General features: G+C 37.1%; 3 protein-coding genes across 3 annotated transcripts in view; all 3 read right to left on the bottom strand.

Moving 5' to 3' along the window:
* Positions 1-6,522: 6,522 nt before the first annotated feature.
* Positions 6,523-8,513, bottom strand: HOXB2 (homeobox B2). Its single transcript, XM_072414861.1, has 2 exons — positions 8,087-8,513; positions 6,523-7,889 (listed from the first exon to the last, which is right to left on the bottom strand). The coding sequence occupies exons 1-2, from the start codon at positions 8,418-8,420 to the stop codon at positions 7,270-7,272; spliced, it is 954 nt and encodes a 317-aa protein (XP_072270962.1). The 5' UTR covers positions 8,421-8,513; the 3' UTR covers positions 6,523-7,269.
* A 2,865-nt stretch (positions 8,514-11,378) lies between these two features.
* On the bottom strand, positions 11,379-14,133 carry HOXB3 (homeobox B3). Its single transcript, XM_072414862.1, has 2 exons — positions 13,911-14,133; positions 11,379-13,397 (listed from the first exon to the last, which is right to left on the bottom strand). The coding sequence occupies exons 1-2, from the start codon at positions 14,131-14,133 to the stop codon at positions 12,652-12,654; spliced, it is 969 nt and encodes a 322-aa protein (XP_072270963.1). The 3' UTR covers positions 11,379-12,651.
* HOXB4 (homeobox B4) overlaps positions 11,379-15,313 on the bottom strand; it is a 24,097-nt gene continuing 20,162 nt past the window's right edge. The window contains exons 5-6 of the mRNA XM_072414863.1: positions 13,911-14,455; positions 11,379-13,397 (exon numbers count right to left, since the gene is read on the bottom strand). The gene's annotated coding sequence lies outside the window, so the exon portion shown is untranslated. The remainder of the gene's footprint in view (positions 13,398-13,910; positions 14,456-15,313) is intronic.

Below are 15,313 nucleotides of genomic sequence, written 5' to 3'. Positions count from 1 at the left end.
TTTAACATTTGTGTTCCCACAGGGTAGATTCAACCTCTCTATGTATACTGGTAACCACTAATAATGAGACAGAAAGGGATGGGAAATCCAAAATTTTACAGTTGCCTCTAAAACAATGTTGATACCTGGTCCAACCAACCTTCATCACAACAGGAAGCGAATGGAAATCTTCCGAATAAGATGCAAACAGCAAAACTTAAAGAAAATGTTTTGGATATACAGTGCATATACTTTAAATGCATGAATGCTAAGTAATGTGTAAGTATTACTTTATAACCTGTCATACAAATCTCAGTATTTCTCCTTCATAACACCATATTAGAATAAAATAATATACTTTAAAAATGGAAGCGTGCTATATTTTCTGCATCACCCATGGCTAGCATCTACCTCCACAACTGAGATACTGACTCAGAGGCTATAACAAAAATTAACCCCACACACATACCTCTGAGACCAACAAAATCAATTATAGGAGTATGGCTCTGTAGACACAATCTAACACATCAAGTTCCATGTCACCTTAAGCAAGCAGGGCTAGCTCTGCAAAGCAATGGCCTTATGTGTCATGATTGCTTGCTACTTTCTCAGAGATTACACAAGCATTACACATGCATGGAACTCCTGGTGCATATGCAGGTAATGCTGCGTCCACCATGCTGCAGCCTCTCAATCATATTGTTGCAGTCTGATCATTGGGGGAGAGCAGACTCAGGGAATTCATCTTTGTGCCTGTTGCAGATTGATGACATAATCTAAACCACTGGACTAATATTATCCTATTGTGTGTAAATTCCCCCACCTACTAGATTGTAAGCTCTTTGGGGCAGGGTCCTCTCCTCCTGTATCAGTGTCTGTATTAGTCTGTCATTTGCAACCCCTATTTAATGTACAGCGCTGCGTAATTTGTTGGCACTATATAAATCATGTTTATTATTATTATTAATAATAATAATAATAATAATAATAATAGTATAATAGTAATATTTGGACTAAAACTCAAGGATGGCCTAATAATGATTAAATGCAAAACTGCAAAAATGCTGTTTATTATTAAGGTAGCCATACACTGAAGAATGTCTTTATAAAGTTGACATTATATAAAATAAAAACATTTGAATTTTAATAAGCTAGGGACATGGAATTATATGTTGTTAGGTAACTTGATCTCTGTCCGCAGTTCTTAAGGAATCAAAGTGGTTCAAGGAAAGGATGATAGTCACTCAGCACTATATTCTGATTTTTTGCTTATAAACTGGTGTACATTGATCATTGATCAATAAATTGTTGTGTCATTTTGTACGTTTTTACCTTTTCTATTATATATTTATTTCTATACACAGTATTTATATAGCACCAACATAATACACAGCGCTTCACAAAGTCCATTGTCATGTCCCTACCATAGTCATATGTCTTTCAAATAGTCTAAGATCAATTTTGGGGGGAACCCTAACTGCAGGTTTTTGGAATGTGGGAGAAAACTGGAGTACCAGGAGGAAACTTACACAACCACAGTGAGAACCTACAAACTCCATGCAGATAGTGTCCTGGCTGAGATTTGAACTTAGAGATTTGGTGCTAGCACTGCAAAGGCAAGAGTGCTACCTCTGAGCCATACTGCCCCAATTGTTTTTACTGCCGTCTATTACCAAGAGGAACATTGATATACAAAAATTATGAAATCTAGGTCAAAATGTGCACACAATTGGCAATTAAACAATACTCAGAAATGCCTGTTTCATTGCCAATTGAGTTTAGGGGAAACCAGTAGGCAATGCCACAAAAAAAGGCAGAGGTCAGGTTTTGGATTTTTTCGTTTTTAAGGTATAGATGGTGAGCGGGTCATTGACTGATTGTTTGCAGGAGTGGAAAAATTAACTGTTGATAATCTATCCTTTGTCTGTATACTAGGTTGGATCAATATTCATTCTGATCAGTATCTTGTGGTGTACAGTGGTTATGCAACAATCGATATCATAGAGATATTGATCATGACATATTTTATATTATGGTATTTTGATACCTGATCATGCACAAATCGACCAGTGTATGGCCAACTTTACATGTCAGGAATTTATTCAGGCAGACATGTTCAATGTAAAGTTAATATATCAATAATCGTTAACAAAAAAAGTGCACAAGGACAGACCAATATCACCGATGAACGAGGAATGTCACTGGAAATGAACGACCATCCTGGCGGACCCCTTTGGGCGACGATCGTTCACTAGCTATTGTGTGTTCAGTGATCGTGGATTGTTCTGTGATACACTTTTTCCTGCAACGTTCAAACAATTGTATCCAGTGTGTGCACATTATTTGTGGATTATATTTGAACGATTGTATCGTTACAGCATGTACAGAATTGTGCACTATAGGATCATTTCAAATAATCAGGAATAATCGTTGATCTGTGGTTAGTCATTTGTTTTCTAACGCCAATTATTGCATGTGTACACCTACCCTCACATATCTTGTTTTCATGAACCTTGTACAAAATAAATGCAAGTATGTGTTTCACGATGATGACAAAACACAACTAAAATTTATCACCCTCCAAGATTCTTGTGGCCACCATAATGTTGTTAGATGTCTATCCACTGTTTACATTGGCCCCAATTTCTCATGTCCAGCAATGGGGCTTTCCTTAAACGAGTACCTCCTGTTCATGTATTTATATATATTGTAGCTAATTTTCAGGGTAGGGTTGAAATTTCAAGCATCCTCAAAAATAGGTAAAAACAGGGTATTACATTAGTATGGTGGTCAGTGGTAAGAATGCCTCTTACATTGCTGCCCCGTGGGAACCCTAGCAACCTGGTACCTGGTGATACCCTGGTTGAGAATAATTGATCTAGCTTTTAACCATATGGTTATGTTTTATTTCACGTCGTTGGAGTTACGGGCCGTCATGAATTTATTGTTTCTCCAGGGAAACTCAGCAAAGGACATTCACACTGAGATGTCACAAACACTGGGGAAGAAGTGTCCTTCCTACAGCACTATCAAAACCCGGATATCTCGTTTCAAGACTGGGCATTTCACCGTTGAAGATGAGCCCCGCAGTGGGCACCCCCAACCTCAATTGACCCGGCAACCTGCGATGCTGTCCATGAGCTGATTATTGAAGACCGGCAAATATCCGCAAAAAAATATAGCCCAGATACTTGACATCTCACCGGAGCGTGTTGGGTTTGTTATCACCACTATTCTAGACATGCGCAAGCTTTCAGCCAAGTGGGTGCCGAAATGTTTGAACAGTGATCAGAAGAAGGAACAAGTTGAAGCATCGAAAGCCATTTTGGCCCATTTTGAAGCTGCATGGGACTTTTTGGCTAGGTTGGTGACTGAGGATGAAACCTGGCTCCACATCCATGATCCTGAAACCAAGGAACAGTCAAAAGAAATGGCGCCACAGCAGGTCCCTGTGGCCGAAGAAGTTCCGAACCCAGAAATCAGCCAAAAAAGTCATGGCGTCTGTTTTCTGGGACAAAGACGGTATTCTCTTGGTGGACTATCTACCTCAAGGCTGTAGTATCACCGGACAGTATTATGCTAACCTCCTCGACCAGCTGAAGGAGGCAATTAAGACGAAGAGCCGTGGAAAGGTGACCAAAGGGATCCTTTATTTGCAGGACAATGCACCTGCGTACACGTCCAATGTTCTGGCTGTCAAATTGAACACCCTGGGTTTCCAAATGGTCCACCATCCCCCCTGCTCACCTGACCTGACCCCTTTAGACTATTATCTGTTACCGAATTTGAAGAAACACCTGAAGGGGCAACTTTTGAGGACATTATATATGTATCACAAATCTAGTTAGTTACCCAGTGTGGCTATTTCTGTATTTGACTATTTCTAATTATTGTTCCAGTCAGTAGGTGGACCTAATTTTTGCTAATTTTTTTTATTGATGTCCCTTCGTAGCTTACAGTCCAAGTTGCCTCCACATAAAATCAGAAAAAAACTAAATGCTGTGCTTTTCTTTTAACTGTGTGCAACTGAAAGTATAAACCAAATTCTGTTGTTTATTGCTTTGTGGTCTGATTCTTGACATATTGTTATTAAGAGCTATTTCCATCTATTTACTTTCTGCCTTGTCTTTCTAGTAAGAGCACTGCTGTGGAAATGTTAATCGCTTTACATAAATAGAATTGTTAAAACTGAAGTCAATACGCCACCCTGAGAACTGTTTAAGTAGCAACTTAATGCAACCAATAGCAAGTTAATTTCCATTATTCTGTCCAGACCAAACTTTGCTTCCTAGGCCGTTATTATGTGGAGGAAAGGGGGTCCCCTCTCTAAGTAAGATGGACAGAGAATGGATTGCCACTTTTACTGATACAGAAGGTTTTTAGCAATCAGTATGTGCCCAGCACACTTCACCTGCCCACATAGGGTACACCTGGGACTGGTCAGTCTCTGCACACCTGAGTCAATAGGAGGTCGCTCATTCAACCCAATGAGTTAGATGGGGATTGATCGCTGTGTACCATGTCAACTGCCACTAACTTTAAAAGTCATTATAGCTCAAGCGGGTCCTTGTTAAAGGTTTGTATTGACAAAATGTCATTGCTCTTGCCTGAAATATACAAGTTTAGCACAGGGTGCCTCCCTTCTGTAACAACCTATGCCCCAACAGTTGAAGTATCTTCTCTTTGACTTGTGCAAATCCAGGAGGACAGATTCATCATCAGGACAGGGCAATGTCGCCTCCAGCCAGAGCTAGTTACATTCACACAGCAAGCAACACATTTCATATGTAAAGACCAGTACAGAATCATCAAGAGTTTTCAGGACCATCCTCTATAATTTCCTAGGATCAGTTCACAAACTATTTTTTATATCATTGATCACATTTTATAAGTATCCTGATTTGGTAGCTTTGGGAATTAGATCTGTGTTCATTACAACCCAGTATGGGTTAATGTAAATCTACAGTCCCACCTTCTATAGAAAACTTGTCTGACCCAAATTTCACTATCATCTGTATAACAGTCATGAAATAAATCCAGCAGCACCAGGTTGAATCTGTTTCATCAGCCTTTCAATCCTACATTCACATATCTCATCTTAATTAAAAAAAAAACTTTTATCCACACAAATAAAGTTAAAATCTTCATAAAACCCAGAGCCTGTGCAACATCTCAAACCCTGGGAAATAAATCCTGGACCTATGTATTCCATCCAATTTAATAATGTCTTATCTTCTTGTAATTTAGTTCTGAAAAAAACTGAATTTACTATGTCAGTAAAGCTTTATTATTTAGTTTAAATATTGTGTGAATATTTAGCTTCACTTTAATTTATGTGAAAGTAATGCACATTTAGACTGGACTAATGACTGGGTAATTACAAATATTCACACACTTTTTAGTGAAGATTCATAACTTTTTTTTAAATAATTAAATAAATAATCCTTTATATATTCTTCTTACTTACCCCCTCCCCCACATACACAATGAATCATCTCTATAACATATTTCCTTGGTTGGATACAACTATGGTATATCATGCAAAATATGCTTTTCTATTTAAATGTTCTATTTAAATGCACACATTGAAGGATAAACAGAACTTAACAAAGCCCTAGTTTTACAATTCAGGTCTGGTAATATAACCAGCTGAGCACTGTGATATATATACTATGGAGTTAAATACATCAATATAATTTATGTGAGATCTGAATAGATACACATGCCCCAATTCCTCTGTAATATAAACATTTTACATGAGACTTGTGTATATCCCTACAATAAAATGTGTCTCTGGGGGTGAATTTGCAGGCTATTAATATTTGATGCACAGATGTTGTGTAGATTCTGGTTTACAATACATCCCAGACTCACTAAACTGGACCCTCTAAAGAAAAGAGAATTACCCCCTTGGCTGATAAACATCCCCAATAAGACAAACTTCCAATCCTGTGCTCTTCTATTTGGCTAGCTTTGACTTTTCGAATAAAAAGCCATGTTTTCTGGTTTCTTAGTAGATTTGTGCTGGGGTTGTGTGTGGGTGTGTGCATGGCAGATCTCATTGTCTCTCCTTCTCTAGCAGCGCCATTTTGAGGACTCTCATGAAATGCCTTGTATCTAAAAACATTGTGAGTGTTTAATATTATTTATATGTTCAAAATTTAAGTCCAATATCAAGGATTCGAATTCTGTCTAATGGTTATGTACATTTACATGTATTGTATCTGTTATTTGTTACAATGTTTCATCTAAATTAGAATTTTTTTCTTTTTGTAGCAATTAGTGTTACAATGTTTTGTTGTAAAAGAAAATATTTTCTACTATTCTGCTAGCACCTAGAAGCAAATAAAACAAACCCGACAGTGAAAGCATAAAATAAATGATTTCCCTACAGGCGTCAAATGGATAAAAATAAAACAAATCTATTTACTTTTGTTTTTTCGCACATTATCACATCAAAATGTAGTTACATATATTATTTTATATTTAGATCGAAGTCTTAAAAAGCAACCAAAACCAAAAAAAGATTTCATGAAACATGAATGAAAAACTCGACCAGATTTACATTTTATTAACATGGTAAAACTTTGCACACAAGATATTATAAAGACAACTTTGTGAAAATTAAGATCATTAAATTAAATCAAATTACTAATATTTTTTAAAAGCAACATAACCGACAAACAAAAATAAATAAAATAAGATCTGTCTAGTAAATCTAAACGAACATTTTTGGATCCCTGTTACCAGATTGTACATTTTCCTAACTTGGTAAAACTTTGCACACAAGATATTATAAAAACAACTTCGTGAAAATAAGTATCATTAAATTAAAATCAAATACTTAATATTTTTAAAAGCAACCGATAAATACAAATTATATAAAATAAGATCTGCCTAGTAAATCTAAACGAACATTTTGGATCCCTGTTACCAGATTGTACTTTTTCTTAACATGGTAAAACTTCGCAGACAAGATATTATAAAGACAACTTTGTGAAAATAAGGATCATTAAATTAAAATCAAATACTTAATATTTTTAAAACAAAAATAAATAAAATAAGATCTACCTAAACGAACATTCCTGAGACATCGCTAAAATAATGTTTAAATGAACTGAGTTTCTCCCCCTGTAATCAAAATACAAAAACATGAAGGAAACACAAAGATTTGATTTTAATAGCTGGCGGTGGATCAATAAATATAATAAATAGTATAAATAATACCCTCACACGCTGGAGGTGAATACTCTGCAAAAAAAAAAAAAAAAAAATTGAGCAATACTGATATTAAAAATCTAGATTGTGGAGATCCTTGCTGCAAAGTGTGCTAGTGAGAAAGTCGATATCTTCTTGTGAGAAGTGGACAGGACTATTGAGGGAAGCATCTGAAATGTGTAGGCAGGAATCTGCTGAGAATAAAGTCAGCTCTGACAATAAATTCTCCTGGCTTTCTGAGAGGACATTGTCCATGCTACCCACCTCTGCACTGGGTTCAGTCTCACTGGTGGGTGTGGGGTAGAGGGGGCTTCTGGATTCCTTGTTCAGCTTGGGAGGATCAGGCTTGTAGGGATCTGACTCCCTTAAAGAGTCATTGGTGTCTACTCCTTGGTGGTAAGTTGGGCTCTCATCCCCATCATCTATGGGCTCACAGTCTTCCAAGTTGGAGAAACTCAAGTCCCCATCCTGTTGGTCTTTTTGTTGGGTTTGCCTCTTATGCTTCATTCTGCGGTTCTGGAACCAAACTTTAACCTGTCTTTCTGTAAGATCTAGCAGAGCAGCTATCTCCACCCGCCTGGGTCTGCATAGGTACTTATTGAAATGAAATTCCTTCTCCAGCTCCAGCAGCTGGGTGTTTGTATAAGCTGTCCTCAGCCTCCTAGAACTGCTGTCTTGGATTCCTGTCGGTTCTGGAAAAGTAATAAATCTAATCACACAGCTATTTCTAGCTAACCAATTGGAGGATAGCCAAGCATGATTATGGCAGCAAGAGGGTTAACTATAATACAAATTGCATTGTGACACCATCAATAATCCTACATAGCTAGAATAAAAACTAAGAATAAACACCCCATGCATTATGTGAAAATGATCCCCCCAGACAGACCTGCTGGAGACCCCCCTGCAGATTCTGGGGTAGATAGGGGGGCTGCTGGGGATCCTTGGTTGCTCTTCTTTCCTGATTTTTTTTCCTTCATCCAGGGGAATTCAGCAGGCTGATGGATAGGCAGGCCATTATCTGTCCGTTTTTGGCTGCTGGGTTTCGGCTGGCCCGGATGGAAGCTAGGGATGGTTTGTATAGAAGGAGGAGGAATTAATGTCGAGTCCTTGATTGATGAAGTTTGAAATGTCTCCAGGACAGCAGGGAAGGACGTCAGGCACTCTGCTAGCGATGGCTGGCTGTTTATGAACCCGATCTCCCTCTCAAATTCAAAATTCATGGCTTCCCTGGGCCAGCCTAGGGGTGGGCAAGGAAATCTTAGGATCCCAATAATCCCGGGGCCCTATTATTGTATATTGCTGATAAATCAGGCGTATGGGGACCCTGATGTATTAAACTGGAGACTGGGAGACTTGCAGCCAATTCCTGGGCACGTGACAGCCGCTGACCAATAGAAGGGCAGGCCTGCTGAAAAAGAGAACATTATCAGTGGGAATTAATTCCTAGAAATGTATAGGGGGGTTTGTGTGAGTGCATCATGTATATATCAAGATGAGCAGAGCTGAGGAATATTAGAAAAAAAAAATAGAAAATGATAATGTAATCCAAACATTTGGGGTCATCTTTTACTTTGCAGCACTTCAGAATAAATCCTAATGGAGAGGCTGATCAATCTCTGGGGTGGAGGGGCAATGTCAGCTAAGAATTCCTCCTTTTATTGCTATGGACATGGGGAATCCAGGATGGAAAATGTTTGCAGCAGCCAAAGACAAAATGCTGAATCCTTCCAAGAGTCTGGGGGTTGTGATCAGCTCACTGCTGGGCTGGTCGTGGAAACTTTTGTTTCATAAAAAATCTGTGTGGGTGGTGGGTGGAAAGCAAGCTCAGTCCCAGCAAAGCTCAGTAAGGATCAAGTGGGGACAATAAGAAGAAGATTTTCTGGGACCTGAAGACTTTCAAATGATACCAAGAGATCATTATTTATTTGCACTAATTCTTTTTTGGTAATGAAAACAATATTTCTAATTTCTTTCCTTGAGATCAAAATATAGAAAATGTAAAGCTTGGAGGCAGGCCTCATGGATTTCTTCAGCTACAGAACCCATGGATTTTTTGGGGGGTGGGGTAGGCTCCAAGCTTGTTTATTCCATTTGGTGTTACTTAAATTTCGAGGTAAGAAATGATATATGGAAGGAGGGATGTGAAGGGTTAATTGCACTGTGTAGCCTGTCACCATAGACAACAATGAAAGGAGAAGTCATTCTTTATAATTTGATGTATGCATATTTGTATTTCTTTAGGTATGTATGTGTCTGAATGTTCTCCGGTTATTGAAGGGTTAATAGAAGCAGGAACATTTCATTTAAATTGTAGTCACACGATCATAAAAAATGCTTTTAATATATACTTAGGAAGATGTATTTATGTATATACAATGAGACTGATTTACTGAAGACAATACATTGTGTGAATATTCGCTCCAATCCTGTAATTTCATCTGCACATAGATGGGTAATAAAAGAGAATATAATTTATTGTGTCAATATGTTAACCCTTTCAGTAAATCAGTCTCTCTTTCTATTAATTCTTTATTATAAGCTATATAAGTAGGATAAGAATTCTTATTTTTAATGACAATTATTTTCAGGTCTATTGAGATCTAAAAATATTAAATTAAAGTTAATTAAATTAAAGATTTTTTTTCTTATGCTGAAGCTTTGTTATTGTGTCCTAATGCAGATCATTTTATGCTTTATAGATTTCTTTTATAAAGGTAAATCAGGAATTAGGAATTCGTATAGATTACAGATTTGTGAATACAAAGCTGATCTGTGCCTGGATTTCCCCATAATTCGCCATTTTCAGAGCAGAAAAAGATGGCGCCTCTTCTATTGTAACCTCACTCCTCATAGCCACAGCTTGTATCTGTGCTACTGCTGCTTATTCCCATGTTCTTTTATAACATAGCCAGGAGCAAATAGATGTAATTTAATGTACAGATCCTTGTGTGTGTCTGTACTGCTTGGGGATTGCAGATGACAAAGACTTAATGACTTCTGAAGCAAGCATGGGCTAATATAGGAGAAAATGTACAAAACAAATCTTTTTACATGTAGACAAACACCAAATTTTGTTCATATTTCAAATTAATGAGCTTTGATCCTATGTTTTATATTAATCCCAATTAAACGTTTTATATAATATAAATACTCGTCTGTATATTATTTATGTACATTAAACGCAGTTATTTTATGAAAAGAAAGGGTTTTCTTTAAACCCTCCCCTTTAACCCTTTGTCAACCCCCATCTCATACATTCTTTGTAACCATCACATTCTTTCTTTATATTGCCCTTTCATTTTATACATATATGTATCTCCCTGAAATTGTATATATTTTTTGCAACTCTGTTAATTTATTTATTAATTCATCTGTTTCAACGTATCTGATTTTGCAGATATATGGTGCAAATAAAACAACATTAAAAAGATCTAAACCTGTCCCTCATGAGCTTAAATATATATATATATATATATATATATATATATATTTATATTTTTATATATATTTATATTTTTATTTATATATATATATATATGTGTGTGTGTGTGTGTGTGTGTGTATCGTATATATATATATATATATATATATATATATATATATATATTTATATATATATATATATATATATATATATATATATATATATATATATCTCACTGTGTGAAAATAAAATGCAAATGAGAATGATCAAGTACAGGTAAGTAGACCTAGGTGTCTAGGTCAATTTTGTGACTATTATTATTCCACCTAAAATTATTAAAATTATTATTATCATTTTTACAGTTTTTTTCAGCTTATCCTAATGGGGCCACTAAAGCTGAAACAGGGTATTACTTCAAGTTTCTTCTACATGCCTCTTTAGTGTTTATTTCCCTGTGACATTTGTAGCTATCTGCTCTCATTTCACTTTCCTTGTGTTTGTCTTTTACTGGGGAATATTTAAACAATCAGAAGGTTTACTCAGATACATAGCCAGCAGTAGACATGATTCTGAAGTTCTTTGTACACTTCTCATACAACAAACAGACCAGCATGCAGTGATTCCATACAGGCAGCTTAATAATTAAGAGCAAATATTGACATTCTTCAGTACAAACATATCTAGAATATAAAGCAAGCTGCCTGGTGAGGAGTGATCCAACTCTGTCCCCACAACTACCATAATACAACAGGAATGTTTTATAACACAAAGTTTATTCCATGATTTTTTTTTCAACAGACAACTTAAAAAAAAAATATTAAAAAAAGGAAAATGAGCTACAAGAAACAAAGAGACCTCAAGAGTGTGTTGTGCAGCCTCCCTATTCATGGCTAGACAATGACTGTTGAATGGGTTTTCCCAAACCTCCAGTAAGACTAGTTACATTATCCATTAGTACGAGAAAACAAACTAACATTTTTTTTTATTCCTAAAAGACTAGAATTAAATAGGCATTATTTTACAATGACAGGGAAACACAAACTTTAGAACAAGAAAATACCAAAAAAGTACAATTTCCTTAATTATCATAAATACGTTAATATGCTGGATAAATAATACAAAAAAGGGAAAAAATAATTGTTTCAACCGGCTTCCATAAGCAGCATTAATAAATAATCTCTACACATGACCACACAAGCCTGGAAGGCTCCAGGTTTGAGTGAGTTGGGCCCTAGGCTACTCTCACCCTTTGTAAACTCGAAGTGCAAGCGAGATGTCCACACAGGTAGCTTAGCAAATACTGATCAGAATTTACTGTGCTTAGATTGGTGAGCAGACATCTTCTAGTATAGTGTACCCTATACTATATACCCTGTATTCATGTTAAGACCAAAGAGCAAAATTACTCAGGTGCCTCCAACAGAGGTCAAGAAATACTGTCATTTATTTTATTTTTTTTCATATTTTTTTCTAACCTTCACAGAGAAGTGACATCAATGGCAATTACCTAGAAATGCAGTCAGCATTTTCTTTTAATCTTAATGCCTAGGCATCTACCACAGAAATGTAACAATTCTCATATGCTTTTTTAATGTACAGATCACATTCAAATTAAACAAAAGCAGTTGAGATCAACTATGTGCATACATTTTGCATGTGACCACAAGACTGGGGAGTTTATTAAATAACAAATCCTACAGAAAACCTGCTAGTGGCTAATCCCTTATTCTTCATCTGGAAGGTTTTTCTACTAGGAGGGTGATGTAATAAACGTCAATCTTATGAGTTTATTATACCATTTAGGATAATAACAGGTACTTTTACCAAAATACAACCCTGAGAAGCACTTGTGTTGATAAGATGAGTTTAAATTACAGTGCAGCAAGAATCTTGTAATACCTTCAGATTGTAATAGAACAAATAAAAAGGAAATAGTAAAAAATAAGACATCAACACAAATGCTTCATATGTTCTGAGGCAGTGCCCTGCCAACATATTTCTTTCCTGTTTAATTGCAGAATTCCTCTTCACAAATGGGTCAATTTTGGGGCTTCTTGAATCCTTCCCTGATGATGTGAAGACAGCTCTGTGTAGGTGGGGTGGGGGTCACAAGGTGCATGATGCTGGTTGGTAGGCATGGGTGGAGCTCCACTGTAGTCCATATTGTTGGCCTGGTGTGCAAGGTGGTTCAGACCATACAGAGAAGGGCCTTGTGCTGGCACTGAATCCACATAGTTCCCCCCAACATACACTGGGCTCCCTTGCATATTAGGAGAAACATAACTACTCCCATTCCCTTGTAAACCATGGTGGTCATATTCTGGAGCAGTGTTTCCATACTTCTGCTGGGAAGGACAACCTTTTGCAGGGGTCTGATAATAGGCATTTTGGTGGGGTTTGTTATTAAAGGAAGGTGGTGAGGGGGTGTCATAATTGGCAGTCATGGAATGCATGGATCCCAAGAAGCCTGCAGAAGACTGCATGCTCAGGGGTGGAGTGCTGGTTGGTGAAGGTCCTCCAGAAGATGAAGACATCCCTTTTACCTTTTGATCTTTCTTGTATTTCATCCTACGGTTCTGAAACCAAATCTTGATCTGCCTCTCACTTAGGTTCAGCAGATTTGCCATTTCCACCCTTCTTGGTCTGCACAGGTAGCGATTAAAGTGAAATTCTTTCTCCAGTTCCACAAGCTGAGCGCTGGTGTAGGCTGTGCGAGCTCTCTTGGAGGCAGCAGAACCCGGGGGGCTCCTGTCACCACTGCAACTCTCTGCAGCTTCAAATGAAATAAAAGATAATTACTGCACTCACAAATTGAAAGCATGATTTCATAATAAATTCTTTTAGCATTCACCCATATCTGGTCTTCCCTGCATTAGCCTGCACTTCATAAGCCTGGCATTTATTAAGAGCTCTGCTCCCCAAAGCTGCCCTGCTTTATGGAGATTTGATCAAGCAATGTAGACAGTTGCTTCATGACCTTTCATCTATGATTAAATTAATATAAAAACAGTAAAAAAAAACAGCCCTAGGTATTGTAAAGCAGATGACTACATAGAATATGAAAGGAGAGTGAGTCCTTACATTAATTATCTACTAAAACAAAGATCTTGATATAACTTTAAAAAGCAAGCATCTGATTGGATGTCTACTGCACCTATACACTTAACCAGAATAGAAATCAATCTAATAATTTAATAATGAACATGTTTATGCATGGGCTACATTAGTGAGGCACCTAATGGGTTACTGATACTAGAAAGCAATAATTGAATAAAGGGTCCAGTACCTGTGGCTGGGGGACTGGATTTCTGCTTGGAGTTTTGCCTGGACTCTTTCATCCATGGGAAGATCTGTTTGCTGGCAGGACTGGAGGTGGCATGTGTCTTCACTGAAGAGGACTTGCTGGCTCCAGACTGGGCACTGCTATTGTTATTGGGGGTAGCAGTTAGGTTCTCTTGGGGGGACAGAGAGGAGGGCTGGTGGTGTTCAGAAGTCAGGCTGGAACGCATACAGCTTCCATTTAGGTTTTTCGGTTTGGCCAGTGGACTATTGTGTCCCAAAGATTGCAGGGAGCAAGAAGATCTCTGATAGTCATTGTCAATGTGGGGTGAAGCTGCAAAAGCCTGCTGTGGCCCTTCATAACCCAAACGTCCTCCCTGGTACGACTAGCCTCCAAACAGACTGGGGTTGTCATAGTAGGATGCTTTCTGCATCTCCCAGATCCCCCAAATATATTGTCACCTAGTCGGAGGGTGTCCCCACCCTTACAGAATAACATTGGCACCCCACAGTCACCTGGCACGGATATCCCTTGTATTGTGTGAAGGCAACCTAAAAGATCAAAGACATACCAAGCGACTATTAGTAACAAAAAAATCATTTAAACATCACAAAGCTCTTATCATACACTGTATGTATTTCCTAGAATATTCTATATGTACATCTCATTTATTGACCATACACTTCACAAAATCACTGTCACTATTATTATTGTGTACTTTTTATTATAAGAGGTTTTTGTTTAGTGAAGGGTAGCAGAAATCATTTACAAAAAAAAAGTATATGTTTAAAGAAACTGTTTTTACACACCTCTATATGAAGGAGGAGGCATCATTTGTGATCCAAAGTGCAGATACATTCTTATATTAAACAATAAAACGTCTCTTTATCTCTGCTTAAGCGATTGCAGAATAAAACTCTTAAAGCAGAAAAACTGGGAGAGCTGCCTGTGCCCCGAGCGCTCAGCTATAGCACAAGAATTCAGGATAATAGCTGCTGTCCTGAGCCCACAGCTATGATGTATGAGGGTCAACCGAGCAACCGGGAGACCTCAAACAGCTCCACAATTCCTTTTATCCTAGAAAGACACAACTGCATTTCTTTGTGTATCCTAACACTCTGGCTGGATTTATTTTCTAATTTCGTTTGCTTGCTAGATGTATTTTTTTTTCTTCAATATAGGAAAATTTGTCCATTACTATATATAAATTAAAAATAGTAAAGGTGCTACTAGTGTTAGGTATGTATTTATGAGTATACATGTGTGAGAATGTTGTAAATACATTTTAACTATATAAAATAACTATACAAAACCCTCACATCTATATATAAAAAGTATTATTTTGTTAGTGTATATGTATGGATACTAATATTATTTTTATACTATATATATATATATATATATATATA

The sequence above is a fragment of the Pyxicephalus adspersus genome, chromosome 6 (genome assembly GCF_032062135.1).
Source record: "Pyxicephalus adspersus chromosome 6, UCB_Pads_2.0, whole genome shotgun sequence".
Taxonomy (NCBI): domain Eukaryota; kingdom Metazoa; phylum Chordata; class Amphibia; order Anura; family Pyxicephalidae; genus Pyxicephalus; species Pyxicephalus adspersus.
This window is presented reverse-complemented; position numbering and strand designations above follow the sequence as displayed.